This window comes from Lepidochelys olivacea (assembly GCF_965140295.1).
Source record: "Lepidochelys olivacea isolate rLepOli2 genome assembly, chromosome: 1".
Classification (NCBI taxonomy): domain Eukaryota; kingdom Metazoa; phylum Chordata; order Testudines; family Cheloniidae; genus Lepidochelys; species Lepidochelys olivacea.
In genome coordinates, this window is record NC_140411.1 from 38,169,289 (window position 1) to 38,189,224 (window position 19,936).

General features: G+C 42.0%; 1 protein-coding gene across 1 annotated transcript in view; it reads right to left on the reverse strand.

Moving 5' to 3' along the window:
* Positions 1-19,936, reverse strand: part of ALKBH8 (alkB homolog 8, tRNA methyltransferase) — a 78,980-nt gene that overhangs the window by 40,132 nt on the left and 18,912 nt on the right. Inside the window, exon 7 of the mRNA XM_084632811.1 lies at positions 19,435-19,505. Within this exon, the coding sequence (XP_084488937.1) occupies positions 19,435-19,505 (71 nt within the window). The remainder of the gene's footprint in view (positions 1-19,434; positions 19,506-19,936) is intronic.

Consider the following 19,936-nt stretch of genomic DNA (forward strand, 5'->3'; position numbering starts at 1 on the left):
ATTTGTATGCATGAACTTTTAAATGAAATTCACCACCGTTCTAAAATAGACTCCTATAACAATAGAGAATGTCGTCACTGATGAGATTAAATTAGCTTTCTTTATTGAATTCCAGAACTGAAATATTACTGAAATGCAACAGCTAAAGATAATGATTTTCTAATGCCCTAAAGTTCAGCTTGTTCACTGTTAATTTATGGCAGGCAACAGGGGTTTCATTTCATGCACCATGTACTGATCTTCCAAAAACAGCAAGGAGAACGAAAATAATTTCTGATAAGGCTCTTCCAGAAATTAAGATTTCTTTTTAAAAAATCCCACTACATGTCCACCAACAGGTAACAAAATTGATATCTCTAAGATCAGATGTAGACTGCTACATTCCAAGAGAGGTTTTGGATTCTAGGGCTTCAGAGAGAAAAGCTACATACACAGCTGTATAAAACTTACTGTAGTTTAAATTACAAGCTGTTTTAAGTTTTGCTCCATTACAACTTTTATGGGCTCACAAGTAGGATTTCATATTTTTCCCTAAAACAGGCGGTCCCATTGTGACGTTGCAATCTATATGTTTATGGAAATAAGCTTAAGTGTAAATATAACATAACTGGAATATGCTTTATGGTAGATAGGCACTGCAACATATCTTTGCAAAGGTTATGATCTACTGAATATATTCATCCTATTTGTATGCATGTATCATTTTTATATCTGAAGTCATGAGTGTTGGTTCTATGCTTGTATTTGAAGTGTTTACTGTAGGAAACACATAAGGGAGGTTTGGCCAACATATTGTGAAGGGACTATTCAAGTAATTGGGAGTACTTAACTAACAATAGACATTGGGAAAAAGAAAAGGAGTACTTGTGGCACCTTAGAGACTAACCAATTTATTAGAGCATAAGCTTTCGTGAGCTACAGCTCACTTCATCAGATGCATATCGTGGAAACTGCAGCAGACTTTATATATACACAGAGAATATGAAACAATACCTCCTCCCACCCCACTGTCCTGCTGGTAATAGCTTATCTAAAGTGATCATCAGGTGGGCCATTTCCAGCACAAATCCAGGTTTTCTCACCCTCCACCCCCCCACACAAATTCACTCTCCTGCTGGTGATAGCCCATCCAAAGTGACAACTCTTTACACAATGTGCATGACAATCAAGTTGGGCTATTTCCTGCACAAATCCAGGTGTTCTCACATCCCCCCCACCCCCATACACACACAAACTCACTCTCCTGCTGGTAATAGCTCATCCAAACTGACCACTCTTCAAGTTTAAATCCAAGTTAAACCAGAACATCGGGGGGGGGGTGGGGGGGGGAGGAAAAAACAAGAGGAAACAGGCTACCTTGCATAATGACTTAGCCACTCCCAGTCTCTATTTAAGCCTAAATTAATAGTATCCAATTTGCAAATGAATTCCAATTCAGCAGTTTCTCGCTGGAGTCGCCAATCCACATTTGAGCTTTCCTGGGAATGTTCAAACTAACATGTAAACAATGACATCAGCCTGCAAAAAGCTGAATCATTCATGGACATGTGACTTGCCCAGGTGGCTACAAACTCCATCTTGTTGCTGTGATTTTGCACAGAAGAACAAAAGGGTTTCCACCCACAAGAGAGAGAATATAAAAGGCCCTGGAAGTCTCTCCATTTTGGTCTTCAGCTGGCTCAAGAGATGCCCTCTCCACCCCAAAGAGATGCCTAAAAGAAACTGGAACAAAGGACTGTAACTATGGGGGTGTGCGTGATTGCTGGACCCAGGCGATAAACTACAACGTTGGTCTGAAAAGGATTGTACCTGAGATAACAACTAGGGTGAGAAGTTAGTATTTGTATCTAGAACCTTACTGTATTAAGTTAACCTTGCGTATTTTGATTTATTTTACTTAGTAACTTACCTTGTTCTGTCTGTTATTACTTGAAACCACTTAAACCCTATTTTTTATACTTAATAAAATCACTTTTGTTTATTAATTAGCCCAGAGTAAGTGATTAATACCTGGGGGAGCAAACAGCTGTGCATATCTCTCTATCAGTGTTATAGAGGGCAGACAATTTATGAGTTTACCCTGTATAAGCTTTATACAGAGTAAAACGGATTTATTTGGGGTTTGGATCCCGTTGGGAACTGGGTGTCTAGGTGCTGGAGACAGGTGCACTTGCAACAGTGCTGGCAACAGGAGCACTGGCAACAGTGTTTTCAGTTCAGTCTGCAGTTTTGGGGGCGTGGTTCAGACCCTGGGTCTGTGTTGCAGCAGGCTAGCATGTTTGGCTCAACAAGACAGGGTTCTGGAGGCCCAAGCTGGCAGAGAAAACAGGCTCAGAGGCAGTCTCAGCCCATCAGGTGACAGTCCCAAGGGGTCTCTGTGACCCAACCCATCACACCCATTCCTAAAAATATAATCAGTGATAAGCATGGGGGAGGGGAGGGGAAAGAGAGGATCTAGTTTCATTTATTTGTAAAGTATACAGATGTACTATTTCAATCTCATTTGAAACTAGATCCAATTCATCTTCCACTGAAGCCAGTGGAAAGGCTCCATGATACTTGATCTTCCTCCAAAGGTACGAAACATTTTAGGATACCTAGCTATAGTCATACTCCCCATTACATGGAAGACAATTAGAATTCTCTAAGACAAGCTATGGAATAACAAGACACTTTAGTAAGCGAGGTGATTCCACTGGAAAATTCCGTCTATGCATTTGTATATCACACTAAAACCTGAACAGCCAGGCAGCCACAAAGTGGAAATGAAATGATGCTGCCTCAGCACACAAAACAGGAATGACACTCTACAGAAACAGCAAAAAGGCTTGGAGGCAATGGGCAAGAATCAACAATGCTCTGCTAATTCAATATCAGATTGATAAAATAATTTTGTGGAAGTTTTGCTTGTTTGATAAGAAGCTGGAATTGTTTCTCAGAAGACCTGAAAACCCTCAGCAGATTTCCAATGCTTTTTTTTTTTAAAGTCCACTTTCTCTTAGGTGGATTTTTGGTGTGGTTCCTGAACTATTTCACCTGTACTGTGTATTTTTCAAAACCCCTTGTACCTTTGCACTCAATATCAGATGGAATTTTTTTTTTTAGCCTAGTATCTTCCCAATTACAATTTCACTGTCTCACTTTCCAAAGTCTTGGGTTGGGGGCTGGTGAAGCAGCTCAGTGGAGTTGTAGTGAACATCACTAAGTCTCCCTCCACCCCTTATTCAACTCTGGGTGCATGGAGTAGAGTGGCGGTACTTACTTGATATTCTCCCTGGGGAACAAACGGGATAGGAGAGAAGCAGGGAATGGGAGGAGCCCTGGCTCTGCCTCCTCCAAACATCAGCCAGGGTGCATGGGGAAGAAGTAAGCTGCTCCAGAAAAAGTGGTGAATTAACTTACTCCCCTCCCCGAGCAGGGAACAGGAGATGGACTGTGACCCATCAAGTCATGATTCATTCTCTGGTCTGCTCCTACAGTGGTGAAGCTACAGGCTACCCCTTACTCAGGGCAGATTGTAACATTACCGAGAAGCTGGATATGATTCAACAGTGTGCCCTTGTTGCCAAGAAGGCTAACGGCGTACTGGGCTGCATTAGTAGGAGCATTGCCAGCAGATCGAGGGGAATGATTATTCCCCTCTATTCAGCACTGCTGAGGCCACATTTGGAGTACTGCGTCCAGTTTTGGGTCCCCCACTACAGAAAGGATGTCGACAAATTGGAGAGAATCCAGCAGAGGGCAACAAAAATTATTAGGAGGTTGGGGCACATGACTTATGAGGAGAGGCTGAGGGAACTGGGCTTATTTAGTCTGCAGAAGAGAAGAGTGAGGGGGGATTTGATAGCAGCCTTCAACTACCTAAAGGGGGGTTCCAAAGAGGATGGAGCTAGGCTGTTTTCAGTGGTGGCAGATGACAGAACGAGGAGCAATGGTCTCAAGTTGCAGTGGGGGAGGTCTAGGTTGGATATTAGGAAACACTATTTCACTGAGAGGATGGTGAAATGCTGGAATGGGTTACCTAGGGAGATGGTGGAATCTCTATCCTTAGAGGGTTTTTGAAGGCCTGGCTTGACAAAGCCCTGGCTGGGATGATTTAGTTGGGGTTGGTCCTGCTTTGAGCAGGGGTTTGGACGAGATGACCTCCTGAGGTCTCTTCCAACCCTAATCTTCGATGATTCTATGAACAAAATTAATGCGCAAGTAAGAGGAATGAGTCCACCAACGCTGGGGCAGGAAGCTCATTGTTTGCTGGTGAGAGCAGTAAGAGAGTTAGGAAAAGGGGCTCTGTGACAGTCTACCAGGAGTGGCCAACCTGAGCCTGAGAGAGAGCCAGAATTTACCAATGAACATTGCCAAAGAGCCACAGTAATACGTCAACAGGCCCCCATCCGCTACCCCCCTCCAGCACCTCCCACGCACCGGTAGCCCTGCCAATCAGTGCCTCCCCCTCCCTCCACACACCTCTCTCCGACCGCAATCAGTTGTTCTTCAGTACGCAGGAGATTCTGGTGGGGAGGGCGAGGAGCGATGGTTTGGCAGGCTTGAGAGAAGGGGCAGGGGCCTTGGGGGAAGGGACGGAATGGTGACAGGACCTGGTGAACAGCAGGGAGTTGAGCAGTGAGCACTCCACAGCTCATTGGGAAGTCAGCATCTGTAGCTCCAGCCTCGGAGTCAGAGTCTATGCAAGGAGCTGCATATTAACCTCTTAAGAGCCGCATGCGGCTCCAGAGCCACAGGTTGGCCACCCCTGGTCTATACCATTATGTTCACCACTTTACAGCATTACGACAAATTCTGTACAAGGTATGCCTTGTGAAGTATCATTAGAAAGCTCATAATCTGCTGAACATTATTGTCCCAACAAAGTGTGTGCACCAACATTGTATGTGAAGTTATAAGATTTTATTGTATAACATTCCTGTAACATATTCCAAGTTAGAAAAGCAGGCCCAAACCAGTTTTCAGAGACAAAGACGCTGGCATCCCAGCAAGGTGTTAATGGACTATCACCTGCTTAAGCGGCCAATCTCTGGCAGAGAAGGCGTGAACAAGAAATTTGCATTTCATCTCAGGCAGTTCAAACCTCAAGTCCACAAGAGACTGTTTGTCACCATCACTCAGCAAGGATGTTTTTAGCACATGGAATTGCATTATAAAGCGGGGAGAACAATGCTTGACCTCACTCTCCTCCTTCATCTCTGCTCATGACATCAACGACTCTTAAGGAACTAAACTGGGAGTGGGGGCTGCCAGCAGAGTGCAAAGCTTATGCTGAGAAAAACCTTTTTGCTTTTAAGTTCACTTTGCTTATTCAGTTTATTTTCTTTGTAACCAATCCTGACCTTTATGCCTTATTACTTGTAGTCACTTAAAATCTCTCTCCTTTCTGTAGTTAATAAACTTGTTGCACTGTTTTAACTAACCAATGTGTATGGAGTAAAGAGTGTGGGAAACTCCATTTGGGATAACAAAGCTGGTGCATATCATTTTCCATTGATGAAATGAGGACTTCATATGAGCTTGTTTTGTCCAGTAGTGTGCTGGGCCATACAAGAGGCACATATCTGGGGGGAAAGTCTGGGACTAGAGAGTCTACTAGTGCTCTTCTGCGGTGTAGTTCATGAGTGGCTAGCTAGTAGTACTCAATACAGTGTAGCTGGGAGCAAGTTACATGCTGGAGGCTGTGTATTAACAGGTCAACTGGCTGTTCACCAGTCCAGCAGCGTAGAAGGCGTAGAGGAGAGACAGCTATGCAGCAGTGCTGATTGTACCCTGGGTATGTCACCAGCTCCTACAGAGGAGAGAGGTGAGAGCCAAATTTCCTCAGCTGCTCTCTCAGGTGAGGCCCTAGGCAGTGAAAACAAAGGTTCTAAGGCTCACTCTACTATTCGCCAAAATGGGGGGGGGGGGCAGAATATTTTTTTTAAAACATCCTTTAAAAATTCAGATGTTTTTGTAGCTTAACTTTGGCTTTGTACCTTATACAATAGTTGGTGGGATTGGGGTGAGGTAAGAATCAGATGCTTCTGTCTTGCTTCACAGCAAATGACTGTCAAACAGTTCCCACAGAAATGACGAGAGCATCATAATTCTTGGGGCAATTCTGTATGAATGCTTGTCTTGACAGCATCTCACTGTGAAGCAAGGTCTGTAAGTAGATTGCAGCAGCTTTCATGAAAATAGATGCTTGGCCATGTCGTCACTCACATTGGGTGTCTGCAGTTATCTTTTGGCAAAGTGAGGAGTTAGCCGAGAAGCAGATGTCGTGGGAGGGAGAATGGGGAGGTGGGGATTAGGAATTTACAGCATGGAGTCCCATTTGAACAATTTATATGAAAGAGGAACCTGAGCTTCGACGAGCCCTGCAAAGATGAAAATAATAACTGATCAAGTGGAAGCAACAGTAGGACATGAAGGTGACGGGAGGAATCTTTAATAAAAACGGGAAAAAAAGAGAAGGTCAGACACAAAAAAACTGGGATCAGTATGTTTTCTGAATAGAATATTCTTTCTTGCCTAAAAAATAGTGAATATATGTCAAATGTCACCAGGCAGAGCTGAGGACTACGTTTTTGTTCCCTTTCTCTGAGGGCCAAATTCAACACCCTTTGAAGTAAATAGGAGTCTTTCCTCTGACAGGCTTTGTATCAGGACCAAGCTCAGTGCAGAGTAGACATTGCTTTGGTAATAGACATATAGGCCACACATATTCAAAGAAAACGTCACATGAATGTAAGCTGCATCAAACGGTTTACCTTACTTGACTCTACAACAATTTGGCATGTTCACAAAACAGCATTGCTTGGCACATCCACTCCAGATGCCTTACAACTGTGATTACACCAATGCATTCTGGGATTCTTAAAGCATCTATCCCATGATTAGGGCCCTACCAAATTCACTGCCATGAAAAACGCGTCACAGACCGTGAAATCTGGTCTTCTGTGTGTTTTTACCCTATACTATACAGATTTCACAGGGAGATCAGAGTTTCTCAAACTAGGGATCCTGACCCAAAAGGGAGTTGCAGGGGGGTCACAAGGTTAGTTTAGGGAGGATACAGTATTGCCACCTTTACTTCTGCACTGACTTCAGAGCTGGGAGGCTGGAGAGCAGTGGCTGTTGGCTGGGCGCCCAGCTCTGAAGGCAGCACCCCGCCAGCAGCAGTGCAGAAGTAAGGGTGGCAATACCATACCATGCCACCCTTACTTCTGCACTGCTGCCTTCAGAACTGGGCAGCCAGACAGTGGTGGCTGCTGACTGAGGGTCCAGCTCTGCCCAGCGCAGAAGGAAGGGTTGCAATACCATACCCACCGCCAGCCACTGCTCTGCAGCTCCCAGCTCTGAAGGCAGCGCCGCTGCCAGCAGCAGTGCAGAAGTAAGGGTAGCAGTACCGCAACCCCCTCCTTGCAAACCCCACGCCCCAACTCCTTTTTGGGTCAGGACACCTACAATTGCAACACCGTGAAATTTTATAGTTAAATAGCTGACATCATGAAATTTACTATTTTTAAAATCCTATGACAGTGAAATTGACCAAAATGGACTGTGAATTTGGTAGGGCCCTACTCATGATGCCCAAAACTGCTGATGGGAGCAGGAACTTTTTCATTACTTCCAACCATGAGCTACTAGGTTGTGGCATACATTCAGGGGGATTGGATAAACAAGTGCACCTGCAACCCTTGTGGCATCCCCCTCTAGTGCAAAGAAACCACGGGAGACTGCACCAATCCAGGCACCCAACCAATGCTTGTAAAAGGCCTGGGATGGCAGTTCTATGCAGATGCAAGGCATGCTATCCTCATTGCAAGCTCAAGGGAATCCATACAATGGTTTGATTAGGTGACTTTTCATGCAGTGAAGACAGACCCTTCCTATTTCAAGCACAATTGCTTGGACTAACTCCTAGGTTTTATTCAAGGTTAAACTGCAGTGATTAAAATATTAAGTAGGATATTTTTACAGGGAGGTGCAAAGGCTCTAACACACTTTTTAAAAGAATGTTTGCTTTTATTTAACAATTTCACTTACTACAGTTATGCTGTTAGTGTAAAGAGGGAATAACTTTGTTTAAACTCTCTTAATTACCACTAGAACAATCAATCAATCCCATAAAATACTGTATGCCTGTAGTGAAAGACAAATAAAGGAAACAAAAAGGCAGACGAACATTAACCTGAGCAGGTGTCTAAAGAAGATAAGCAAAAAAAAATTGGGACAGCATGGCTTACGTGAAGGTAAATACTGTCTGTCTAACTTGTTTGAATTCTTAGAAAGAGTTAACAAGGCAGCAGGTAAATGAGAACCACTAGATATAATCTAGAATTTCAAAAGGCTTCTGATAAAAATCCCTCTCAAGAGGCTGTTAAGAAATCTTGGTTTTACTACAGGGTGAGAGGCAAAGTCCTCACGACTTCTAGGTCTTTACCCATATGGATTAGAAACAGATTAAAAGATAGGAAACAAAGTGCAGAAATAAACAGCCCCAGTTCTCAGCACGGAAAGAGGTTAATAGCGGAATGCCCCATAGGATCAGCGTTGGACCAGAGCTGCTCATGAATATCTTTAAGGATTTTATGGCCTGTCTTTTTCTGGTGTTCCCTGCTTCCAAAATGCTGGATAGAGCCACAGCCACATCTGTCCTTTCAGATTGAGAGCCTTAATAGCCATAGTTAGACTATCCAGAAGAAATTCTAAGATGTGTGTGACTTTGGCGGAGTTTAGGAACACACCAAGCTCTCTGCACCACAATTTAAACCTGACCCATGAATCTGACTGATTAGCTGAGCATCCTGAAACTTCCCTTGTCCAAAAAAAAAAAAAAAAAAGAGGCCTGTTGCAAACAGACTGTTCCACTTCACTGTTTGGGATGACGGGGAATGGGACTGCACTGCACCACTGGGGTAGGAGATCCAAGGTCAGGAAAAACGTCCGTCTTGCAATACAAAGTTATAGTCTGTGTTCTATACAATAGTACATTTAGGTACTTTACGGGACTTGCATGCCTTCTTCTAAAGCATACAGAATACACCAATGTCAAAGACAAGACATCAAATGACACAGACCATTGGACTGTTCTGATATCATAATTCCTATGTTTCTACCTTTTTAACAACGAACTACAAGCTAACTGGGACTCATTTGTGATACTGTGTTAAATGTCAAATTAAACCAGTATCAGGAAGTTCAAGGAGGGAAAATCTTATTATTAAGTTCCTTTCACAGTCACTGCAGGTCTGCAAAAGGAAACCCTAACTCCTTTCACAATCTTAAACTTTGACTTCTGAGATCATTGCAAAGCTAGCCTCAAATAGAAGCCATGCTCTTCTGATAAGACGCTGTAACTTATGCATCTCTAGAGACCTCGTATGGAGGCAGAGAAAATAACAGCTTCCAAACAGTGGAAGTTATTTGTAAAAGAGCTGCTGTGTCCTGTTTCGCTGCATTTTGTTCAAACAATGGACACTTTCAGGAAGAGGAGGAGGAACAGTTAAATCCTCAGGATTCGTTTTATCCCCTCAGCTTCTCTCTTTTTTTTCCCCCCCTATTGTGACATTTTCTCAGCAAAGAAAAGAAAATTGAACTCAGTGCTCAGTCGTCTTCTTCCCATTATTATTATTGATATTGTAGTAGCTCCTAAAGGCAAGGGGAATATAGTGATTGGTATGCCCTATGGAAGCCCAACAGGATGTTTTGGTGGCCTCACTCAACCCTCTGTAGTTGCCCAAAAGATGTGGGTCACTCCAGCTGAGTTCAACGCTGCAAGGTGCTGAGCACTTCCTGCAAGCTGCAAATGGCCTCAGCTCCCACTGAAGTTCAGTGGGAGACAGGACTCTCTGCACCTCTCCGAAGGTGCTATGCACGTCTCAGAATTCGTCACTGTCTTTCTCTCCTTTAATCCCTCCAGCTCTCCTTTGCTGTTCTGTAAACCTATCTCCTCTCCCTTCTTTGAGCTCCTACCTCCCCACTTCAAGGCCGGGTTTAGCCTGCCCTGTAACCTCTTTAGAGGAATATGTGCTGTCTTAAATAATGGCAAGTACTATTTTCTGTATTGTTCCTTCCCCCCATGATAAAGACATGTGTAATCACAATAAAAGGGAGGGGAGAAAAACAGCTGGGGCTCAATTCCCTACTCCATTATACCTGTCTTACAGCAGCATCACACCCTGGATTCCAGTAGAGTTACAACCATGTAAAACTAGTGCAACAGAAAGGAAAATCAGGCTCCCTATTTCCTTTTTGGGAGATTACTTTTTAAACATTTAGGTGCATGCTCCGTGAGCTGCTAAATGCTGTCCTCTCAAACGCAACTCTGCCTCTGGCATGGGTAATGGTTTTCTGTGCTTTCTAAACAAAGAATGGGAGGCAGAAATCATTACTAAGTTTATCACAGAAACAAATTAGACTTGCACAGGTTGATCTTAGAAAGGAATGGTCTGAAGAACTTTCCTACTGGATGGACTCAGCCATCAGTAAGAAAAGGAAAGATGCTGAACACTGGGTGTTATGTGGCAGGATATTATTGAGGTAAATACCTCCGTAGATTTGAGAGGAAGGGTGGTCCACTGGTTAACGCACTAGACAAGAACTTGGGAAACCCTGCTCCATCACAGATTTCCTGTGTGACTCAGGCAAATCATATAGCCTCTTCATGCGCCAGTTCCCCATCTGTAAAATGGGGATAATAACACTTTCCTACTTCAAAGGGGTGTTGTGAGGATAAATGCATTGAAGATTGCGAAGCGCTCAGATAATATGGTGATGGGGGGAAAGGGGACGCAATAAGAACCTAGGATGGATTTCAAAAAACTAGATTAGCCATTTATATGAATGGAAATAACATTCAGCAGTTGTGCTAGCTAGAATAAAAGTTAGAAGGGTGCTCCAACCTCATGCTTGTATAAGTTGCTCATCAGGCAGAGGTCAGAATGAAATATTGCCCCATGGCTTAGTACAAACATAGATTATGCAAATACATTATGTTTTTCCTTCTTTTACAGCATGTAGTAGTGGCCCAGCTCAGAGACAGAACAGTGGACCAGAGAGATTCCTAGTCTATTTCTTCGTATTTAACGAGTTTATTACGGTAGTGCCTAAGCTTTAGGGCAATTCTTTTTTAAAAGTATGGTGTTTCTCCTTTGGAGAAGGATAAAGGGAAGATCAGCAATACAATGATTATATAATTTTTTTCATTAGGGATGCAAAGCAAGCTGGAACAAGAAGTCACAACCAAGAAGAACAGGGAATGACACTCAGGCTGAAATCAGGAATAAATCCTGTTCAATCATACACTATTCAGGTGGAGCTAATGTAATTAAAAGATGTAAATGGACATGCCAGTGAATGTTAGAGAGACAAGGTGAGTGAGGTAATAGCTTTTATTGGATCAATGTCTGTTGGTGAGAGAGACAACTTTTCAAGCTACACAGAGCTCTTCTTCAGGTCTGGGAAATCTGTTCCACCTTGCATTGTGCTGGGTCACTGGGAGTACCCTTCCCAGACTTGAAGAAGACCTGTGTGAGGCTCAAAAGCGTGTCTCTCTCACCAATAGAAATGGATCCAATAAAAGATATTAACTCACCCACCTTGTCTCTCTGATATCCTGGGACTGATACAGCTACAACTACACTGCATTTCCCAGTGAATGTGCTAGATAAATGTGAAAGGATAAGGAGAACAAAAGACGAGTACAAAAAGCATGCTGTAATGTAATGCGCCATCAGAAATGGGCATAATTTTTGTACGTGGGGGGAAAACTGTTGGGCTCAGACAAAGAAATGCTAAAATAGCTAAGTGCGTACTACTGCAGCCATGATTAACATATTAAATGCAGATGAGGGTCTAAACATGCAAACAATGTGTATTACCAAAGTTTAAACAGTTAGGTACCAGAAGGAAAGGTTGTCAAATAATGCAGTAATTTATGGGCCATTGGGATTGTTTTACGAGCCCTTAAATATACACTTTGGCTACCTCCATCAGAGAAGTGTGTTAACGGTCTATCATGAAAAGGCATTACAATTTTGGGCTGTACAGGAACAGACCTTTCTGACAGACTGTTCCCAATGCTTACATCTAAATGTTCAGCGTGTATTAAAAAAAATAAATTGGGTAGGACTGGATTGGTCACGGGAGCGATAAGAGGATACAGAGCCTCTCTCATCTAGCCAACCATTTCCAGTGCAAGGACTTTCTAATAGCCAGATGCCCACATTGGTAAAAACACTTTAGAATAAAATAGAAACTACTGCCTCAAAAGCAAGGCCAAAAACTGAATGGACATGAAGATAAACCATGGCTAGAGGAAAGGGGGTATATCCAAAACAGGGCTGGGCAAAATGGGGGAGCATGCACTGATCCTCCTCATGTTATACTCACAGCTGGTCCTAGAGACATGAGAGACATCCACAGTTAGTGGAAAACATTGGGCCTAAGCGACCTGCCCAAAGCGAAAGAGGAAGTCAGTGTCAGAGCCTCAATTAGAACTCCAAGGAATTCCTGACTCCCAGTTCTGTGCTCAGATTGCATGACTGTGCCTCTCTCCCTCGGTCTATCCGCACCAACTCAATCACAGGCTAACAATCGGGTTACGGTTTCATACCTCCAGGGCCTGATTATCAGCATTCAATCTCCACTTGTGCAGGTGCGTCTTTGCAGATGCACATACTCGCATTCTTTGTGCACTAGTACCTGAATGAGCAAGTGACAGCATACATCACCCACACGTGTAGTCATTAGTTCACAAGACCCCACTGAAAATTAGACCCTTATTGTCCACTGCTATATAAATTTAATGGTCTCATTGGGATTGTTGCTGCTATTTACACAGCACCACAGATGTATGTGGCAACTAACAATGGCTAGAATACAGGCAACGTCCCTCCCCCAAAGAATACAATATAGCAATGGGAGTAGTTCACAGTTGAGTTATATGCGGGTGTCCATGCATGTAAGTACTGCAGAACATGTATGTTGCCGGCACCCAGTGCCAAGAGGCAAAACAATAACAGGGGTTTGTTACCCAGTATGATTTATTTAATAATCACAACGGGGTGGAGAAGCAGAAAAGTTTATTTGCAGCTGCAAACAAGGTACAGGGAGAATACAATTTTAAATTTTGCACATTAGCGCAGGTTATTATATATATTTTTATATTTTTAATGCTATTGCACTATATATTAGCTCATGAAAATTTTATATAAATATTTTGTTTTTTATATGGGTTACAACAATATTTATTTTTTGTAATTTTTAATAAGCATTTTTAGTAACTTAAACAACTAGCACATTTTGTTTGGCTTTGTAACTGTTTTTTTTATTATTTTTAACTTGGCGTTAGCAAACTTTATACCATAAGGTATTATTTGCGGCTGCAACATTGTTTTAAGAGCAAAAGAGTTTATTTAAACCGGCCAGGCTTGAATTTTATTAAGGGGGGTTGAGAAGAAGCCCTTAGGCCTTTAGCAGGGAGACTTTTTTGACCCTTATGGCCTTTTATTTTTTTAATTTAATTAGTGGCTATGCTCTGGGGTTTTTAATAAAAATAAATATTCTAAAAAAAAATTATTATTTGAGGTTTTTTTTTTTTATTTATTAGCGGGCTATGCATAAAATTAAAATTTTAAAAATTATGTAAAATAAGCATTTTTATACAAGACTATATATAACACAGTAAACATAACATGATTAATATAGGAAAAGAAACTTAAATAATTGGCTAAACAACTTACTTAGCCACGGGGAAAGGCCCCAACCAGAAAATAGAGAGCCTAGCCAATTTTTTTTAGTTTACTGATGAATGCTTTTTGCTAGCTGTTTTAGGCGTTGTAAATTAGCTTTTACGGATGGCCCTGAATTTGTTATATTAAAGCAATACATGCCAGCAAACTTTTGGCATAGGTGACCATGGTGTACAAGCAAATAGTTTACAGCCAGCCTGTTTTGTAGCATACCCTGATGTCTTTTTTTTTAAACTTATGTGAGAGTTGGGCCACGACGGTTGAGGTTAAGTTAATGGCCTTTGCCACCGTGCGTTTACTGCACTCTGGGCCAGTGCCAGCCAGGTATTTACGGGTACAATGCCTGAAACAGAAGTAGCGGTTAGGCACATGGCCAAGAGGGGGAATAAAATATATTTATTTATTTATTTGTTTGTTTTTTCGGCAGGCTGCTGTTTAAATAGTAATTTTAGTTTAAGATTTTTAGTGGAGGGGGCTGAATGCACAGTTTATTTTTTAGCTGGGGGGTTGATACCGCTTTTAGCCGGGTATAATGAATTTAATTTTTGTGGTTTTTGACCTTTGCTGCCGTGTGGGAGACCAGCAGGACGGTATAGGGTTTATTTACTTTTTTTGGAGGGGGTTGTTTTTTTTAGGTATGTACGAGCACTGAATTACCAGGCTGCAGGGAGTGGATGGGCGAGTTTAAGGGTAGAGGCTGGGAATTTTTAGTATACCTGTGAAGAGACAAAAGAACAGCAGAGAGGGAACACATATACTGAGACAGAAACCCATTTTTTAATTTTTACTTTTTTTTTTTTTTTTTGACACAACCGGTGTATTATTTGTAGGCCATGCCCTTTTAAACATAATTTTAAAGGGACTAAGCCCTAATTTACTTTTTGGGAGAGCACGGATGCGGAGCAGAACTAGGGGCAGGGCATTAGGCCACCGTAGGGAGGCCTTCTGGCATACTTTTGAGAAATGTCGCTTAAGGGTCTGATTGGTTTGCTTTATTACCCCACTGGCTTGCGGTTTTTACGGTGTATGGAGTTTTTAGGGAATCTGTAAAGCGTTTGAGATGCTTTTGACGATTTTTAACGTGAAGTGTGTTTTATTGTTAGATTTTATTTACTGGGGAAGTTTAAAGCAAGGAATAATTTTTTTTAACAAACTTGAGAGCCACTGTCCTGGCAGTGCAATTGTGACATGGAAAGACTTTAGGCTATTTGCTGAATTTATTTACTATAATAAGGAGATAGTTGAACCCTTGGGTCCGGGGAAACTTAGTAAAGTTTATTTGCCACACGTGTCTGGGGCCTGGAGTGGGTTCCAGGGCTGCTGGTGGTACTGGGTGTCTTGGTCGGGGGCTATTTTTTTGACAGACTAGGCATTTTGCCTGTACCTGGGCAGCCAGGGGTTTGAGTCTGGAGGTTATGAAGTACTTTTTTATTAGTTGAATAAGTGCCTTTTTGCCAGCATGAGTGGTTTGATGTAATTTTTGTAATACTGGAAGAATTAGGCCTTTTGGTAAGAGGACTTTTTTTTGGGGGGGGGGGGGGGGGTTGAAGCCTTTTTTTTTTTTTTGGAGACCAAGTTTGTTAGCTAGCTGTTTTTTTTGTTGTTGTTGTTTTTTAGAATAATGAGGGGTTGGGAGCTCCCCCACTGATGGGATAAGGGCAAGCATATAGGTGTTTTTAGTCTGAGGGGACATCAGGGTGGCAGCATGCTTTGCCTTTTTATTTGCCCTGGCATTATTTTTAGTTTTATTTTGATTTTTTTTTTGATGGGCCTTATAGTGTACTACTGCCACTTCTGAAGGGAGTTGCACTGCCTTTAGAAGCCGGAGAATTTGGGGCCCATAATTGACTGGAGAGCCTTGGGCTGTTAGCATTTTTTTTTTTTTGCTTTTAAAGGCCAGCATGAGCATGCAGCACACCAAAACCATATTTGGAATCAGTGAAAATATTGACTTGGTTTTTTTTGGACAGTTTGAGTGCACGGGTCAGGGCCACTAGCTTAGCCAACTGGGCAGAGGTGTCAGCGGGCAAACTTTTAGCTTTTATGGTGTCATTGAGGGTTATAATAACATAACCCGCCCTTTTTTGCCTATTTATTACTATGCTGTTACTATTAGTGTACTACTTATAGTTTGCATTTGGGAGGGGCACATTTTTTTAATTTAATTAAAGGGTGGCTAGAATATTGGGCATTTATGATTTTTAAACAGTTATGTTTTTGTTTTTTAGTTTTTGGTAAGAGGGTGGCAGGGTTAAGGGATGGACAAGGCTGCAGCGTGACCTCAGGGTTTTTTAAGAGCTTTGCTTGGTATCTTGCCATACGCACTTGTGTGAGCCAGAGGCCGCCCTTAACATCCAGTAAAGCGCGTACCATGTGTGGTGTAAAAACCTGCATTGTTTTTTTTAGTGTTAGTTTTTTTGCTTTTGCCAGGGTCAGAGCGGTGGCTGCCACTGCCTGCAGGCACACTGGCCAGCCCTTGGCTACTTGGTCTAGTTGTTTAGAAAAATATGCCACCGGACCATTTTATGTTTTTAGCAGCTGTGTGAGTACTTTTAGGGCCACCCCCTTTTGTTTATGTACATACAACTGAAATGGCTTGGAGAGATCTGGCAGACCTAGAGCTGGGGCTTTTATTAGCTTTTTTTTTAGGATTTTAAATGCCCTGTCAGCCTTTGGGGTTTAATGAAAGGGGTTATGGTTTGCTTTTTTATACAGTTGTACAGGGGTTTAGCTCATAGTTTAAACTTTGGGATTTATATTTTACAGAAGCCTGCCATCCCCAGAAATGCTCTGAGCCGCTTGCGATTACTCGGAATAGGAACTTGGCATATGGCTTTTTTTTTTTTTATTTGAAAGCTGGCGTTTCTTTTGCCATAAGTAGAACCCGAGGTACTGTATCTGCGGGAGAGCAATTTGAGCCTTACTTTGTGTTACCTGATATTTTTGGAGTTTTACAAAATTTAGGAGACTCACGGTGGCTTTAAGGCAGGGAGTTAAGCTCACAGTGGCAATTAACAGATTATTTATGTATTGCAAAAGGAGGGCTTTTTTATTATTTTATTCTTTTAGGTTTTTGGTCAGAGCCTGGCCAAAGAGGGTGGGGGAATTTTTAAACCCCTGGGCTAACACTGTCTAGCAAAGTTGCTTTTTAACTTTGTTAAGGTCTTTTTATTTGAAGGAGAAAATTTTTTGTGATGAGGTGTTAACTGGGATGGCAAAAAAAGCATTTTTTAAATTAAGAACTGAAAAATGGGTATACTGTCGGATTGTGTTTTGAATGCGCTGCAAAAAGGCTCCAGGGCTTTTTTGGGGGGTTTTGCACTACTTTATATGGTTTAGTTTAATTATTTTGTCTGACAGCTGCGTGACAGAGTCCATACAGTAGCAGCTCTTTATAGGAGGTGAGGTGGGTCATAGCTTGATTGTTATTTGGGTCCCACCTAGGATTTTTTATGGGAACCTGATTATTTGGGATTAGGACATTGTTACGGTCCTGGTTATATTGCCTTTTTGCTTTTTTTTTTTTTTTGCTTTAGCTATGATTTGTTTTTGTTTAACCTCAGTTAATAATGTTTGCAGAAGGACATTACAATGATTTTAGTTTGGCTTGTAGCTACTAAGACATCTCTCAAAAACCGATACAAACTTGCTTGGGTTGATAGAAAATTTTTTAGCCTGTGCTTTGAAAGCGGCCAGGTTTATAGGATTAAAAGGTGCATGAGTATAGACCTGCATGGTAAGAGCAGCTTGTTTTTTTTATTGCATTATGGGCAATTTTAGTTTTGGTAAGTAACGGGTATAGTTTAGCAGATGGAGCTGAACCTTACTATGAGCTTTACTAGGAATTTTACTTTGAGTCTTGCTTTGTGTGGGTGTAGGAGCCGAAGGAGCCTCAGTTTGTGTGGGTGTAAGGGCTGAAGAAGCCTTACTTTGCGTGGGTGTAGGGGCCGAAGGAGACACCGGATCTGCCATTACATTTGGGGTGGGGGTCCGGGGACTGACGTTAATTGCTACTGGGCCAATCGGGGTTAAATTACAGTATTGTAAAATATTAGTAGGAGACCACAAGGTTATAAACAAGTAAGCATAGGAATGCTTATTTTACTTTTTTGTTTGTTGACAGAACAGGAGTAACTGGAGGATTGTATTATGATTTAGTGATTTTCCAGGAGGCCACTGTTTTTGGTATTTTAATTGGTACTGAGGCCAGTTAACTGTATAAAATTGCTTAAATTTATTTTTAGTTATTGGATTTGATTTAAATACTTCTTAATTTACTAAAATATACTTTAGGGGCATGCACCGTACTTTATCTTTTGTGCTCTGTTTTTGTTTTATACTTACAGGGTAACTTTGGGCGTTTTTAGGTTTTAACAGAGCATATAATTTGGATTTTAAAAGGTTTTTATTTTATTTAAGGGACTGGTTTTTTACTGTTGCCCACAGCTGTTTTTTTACTATATGAGTGCGTTGCACTGTTGTGCCCTTTGGGGTTGATTAAACTGTGTTTTTTTTGAGGCCCCCGATGAACTTACCGGTGCGCGCTGGGCGTTGGTTTTTGCCACAATTTTTGACCGCCGGAAGGGATTTGGGCAAGGCTAAATTGCAGGCTTGTTGCCCCACGCTGGGCGCCAAAAGCTGTTGCCGGCACCCAGTGCCGAGAGGCAAAACAACAGCAGGCGTTCGTTACCCGGTGTGCTTTACTTAATAATCACAACGGGGTGGAGAAGCAGAAAAGTTTGTTTGCAGCTGCAAATAAACTTTTCTGTTTCTCCACCCCGTTATAATTATTAAGTAAAGCACACCAGGTAACAAACCCCTGCTATTGTTTTGCCTCTGGGCACTGGGTGGCGGCAACATGTAGGTATTTAGGAATGACAGGAAGGAAAATGGGGTTGGCACTTAGCCAATGTTTGTTGTGATGCTGTTCCAAGCACAGAAGGCACAAAGTAGAGAGTGGGTACGTATGCTCTCATACCACGGTGATAAGTGTGACAAGAACTGAATTACAAAGCAGAATAGAAAAAAGGGTGTGGAGAGGGAACGGAACTAGGAGCAGGAAAACATGGATTCTATTCCCAGCCTTGCCAATGACCTGCTGTGTGATCCTGGCAAGTCCCTTCACCTCTCTATGCCTCCGTTTCTCTTCCCACCCTTTGTCTGTCTTGTCTGTTTCGGATGTAAGCTCTTTAGAGCAGGGACTGTCTCTAGCTAGATGTCTGTACAGTGTCTACCCCAATAGGAACTCTACGAGCTACTGTAATAAACACAGGAATAATAGGAGAGAGCCTTGGACAGACCAGAGAGAAGAGGAAATGGTACAGGAAGAAATGAGGTAGAGACATACACGGGAGTACTAATATGAGAGTTTTGAAGGTACTAATAAAACTGAGGAAGGGCAATGGACAATTGAGTTCTAGTAGTTTAAAACAGTCAGTTTCATGGAAGATTTTATTCTATGGTGAAGTCCTAGCCCCACTGAAGTCAACGGCAATTACTTCAATGTTGCCAGAATTTCACCCCTTTAAGTATCGCACTATTGTTACAGGTTAACATGCCAGACATCTGACGCAAAAGACTGAGAAAAAACGTCATGTAAAACATGGAACCTTTTATTAAGATCTACTCAGATCTTTACTTTTATGTCATTTGAGTACCATCAAAATATAAAAAGAAATATTAAGCATACCTCAGCTCCTAAACTGAGAGAGGTTATTTCATCCTCAAACGCAGAATGAGTATCAATATGAGGAGGAATTCCTATAACACAAAAACCAGAGAATGAATAAATAGTCACTGCAATTATATTGAAATACCATCACTTTTAATGTAAGCTTCTCCTAAGTCCCATTTTCACAGCTGTTCACATGTAAACCATAACACAGTAACCTCGTGCATTTTTATGCCTACTATGTGTAGTGCAGTACTACAGCAGATCAAAACATGGAATTTCCTTCCCCTCCCATGGGAAATTCTGATATTTCAACAGTTGTTTTCATCCCAAATCAACATTTGTTTTCAAAATGCACTGCAGTAGCTCAGCCACAGGGAGACTCCAGTGCATCATGGGAGACATAGTCTGGCTAGAAAGCAGGGCCCATGGGGAGAATGGGGACACAAAGGACTTGGAAATATAACTTCCCTATGGCACTGCAGCTGCTCTGGCAGACACACAGATTAATGAAAAGAGA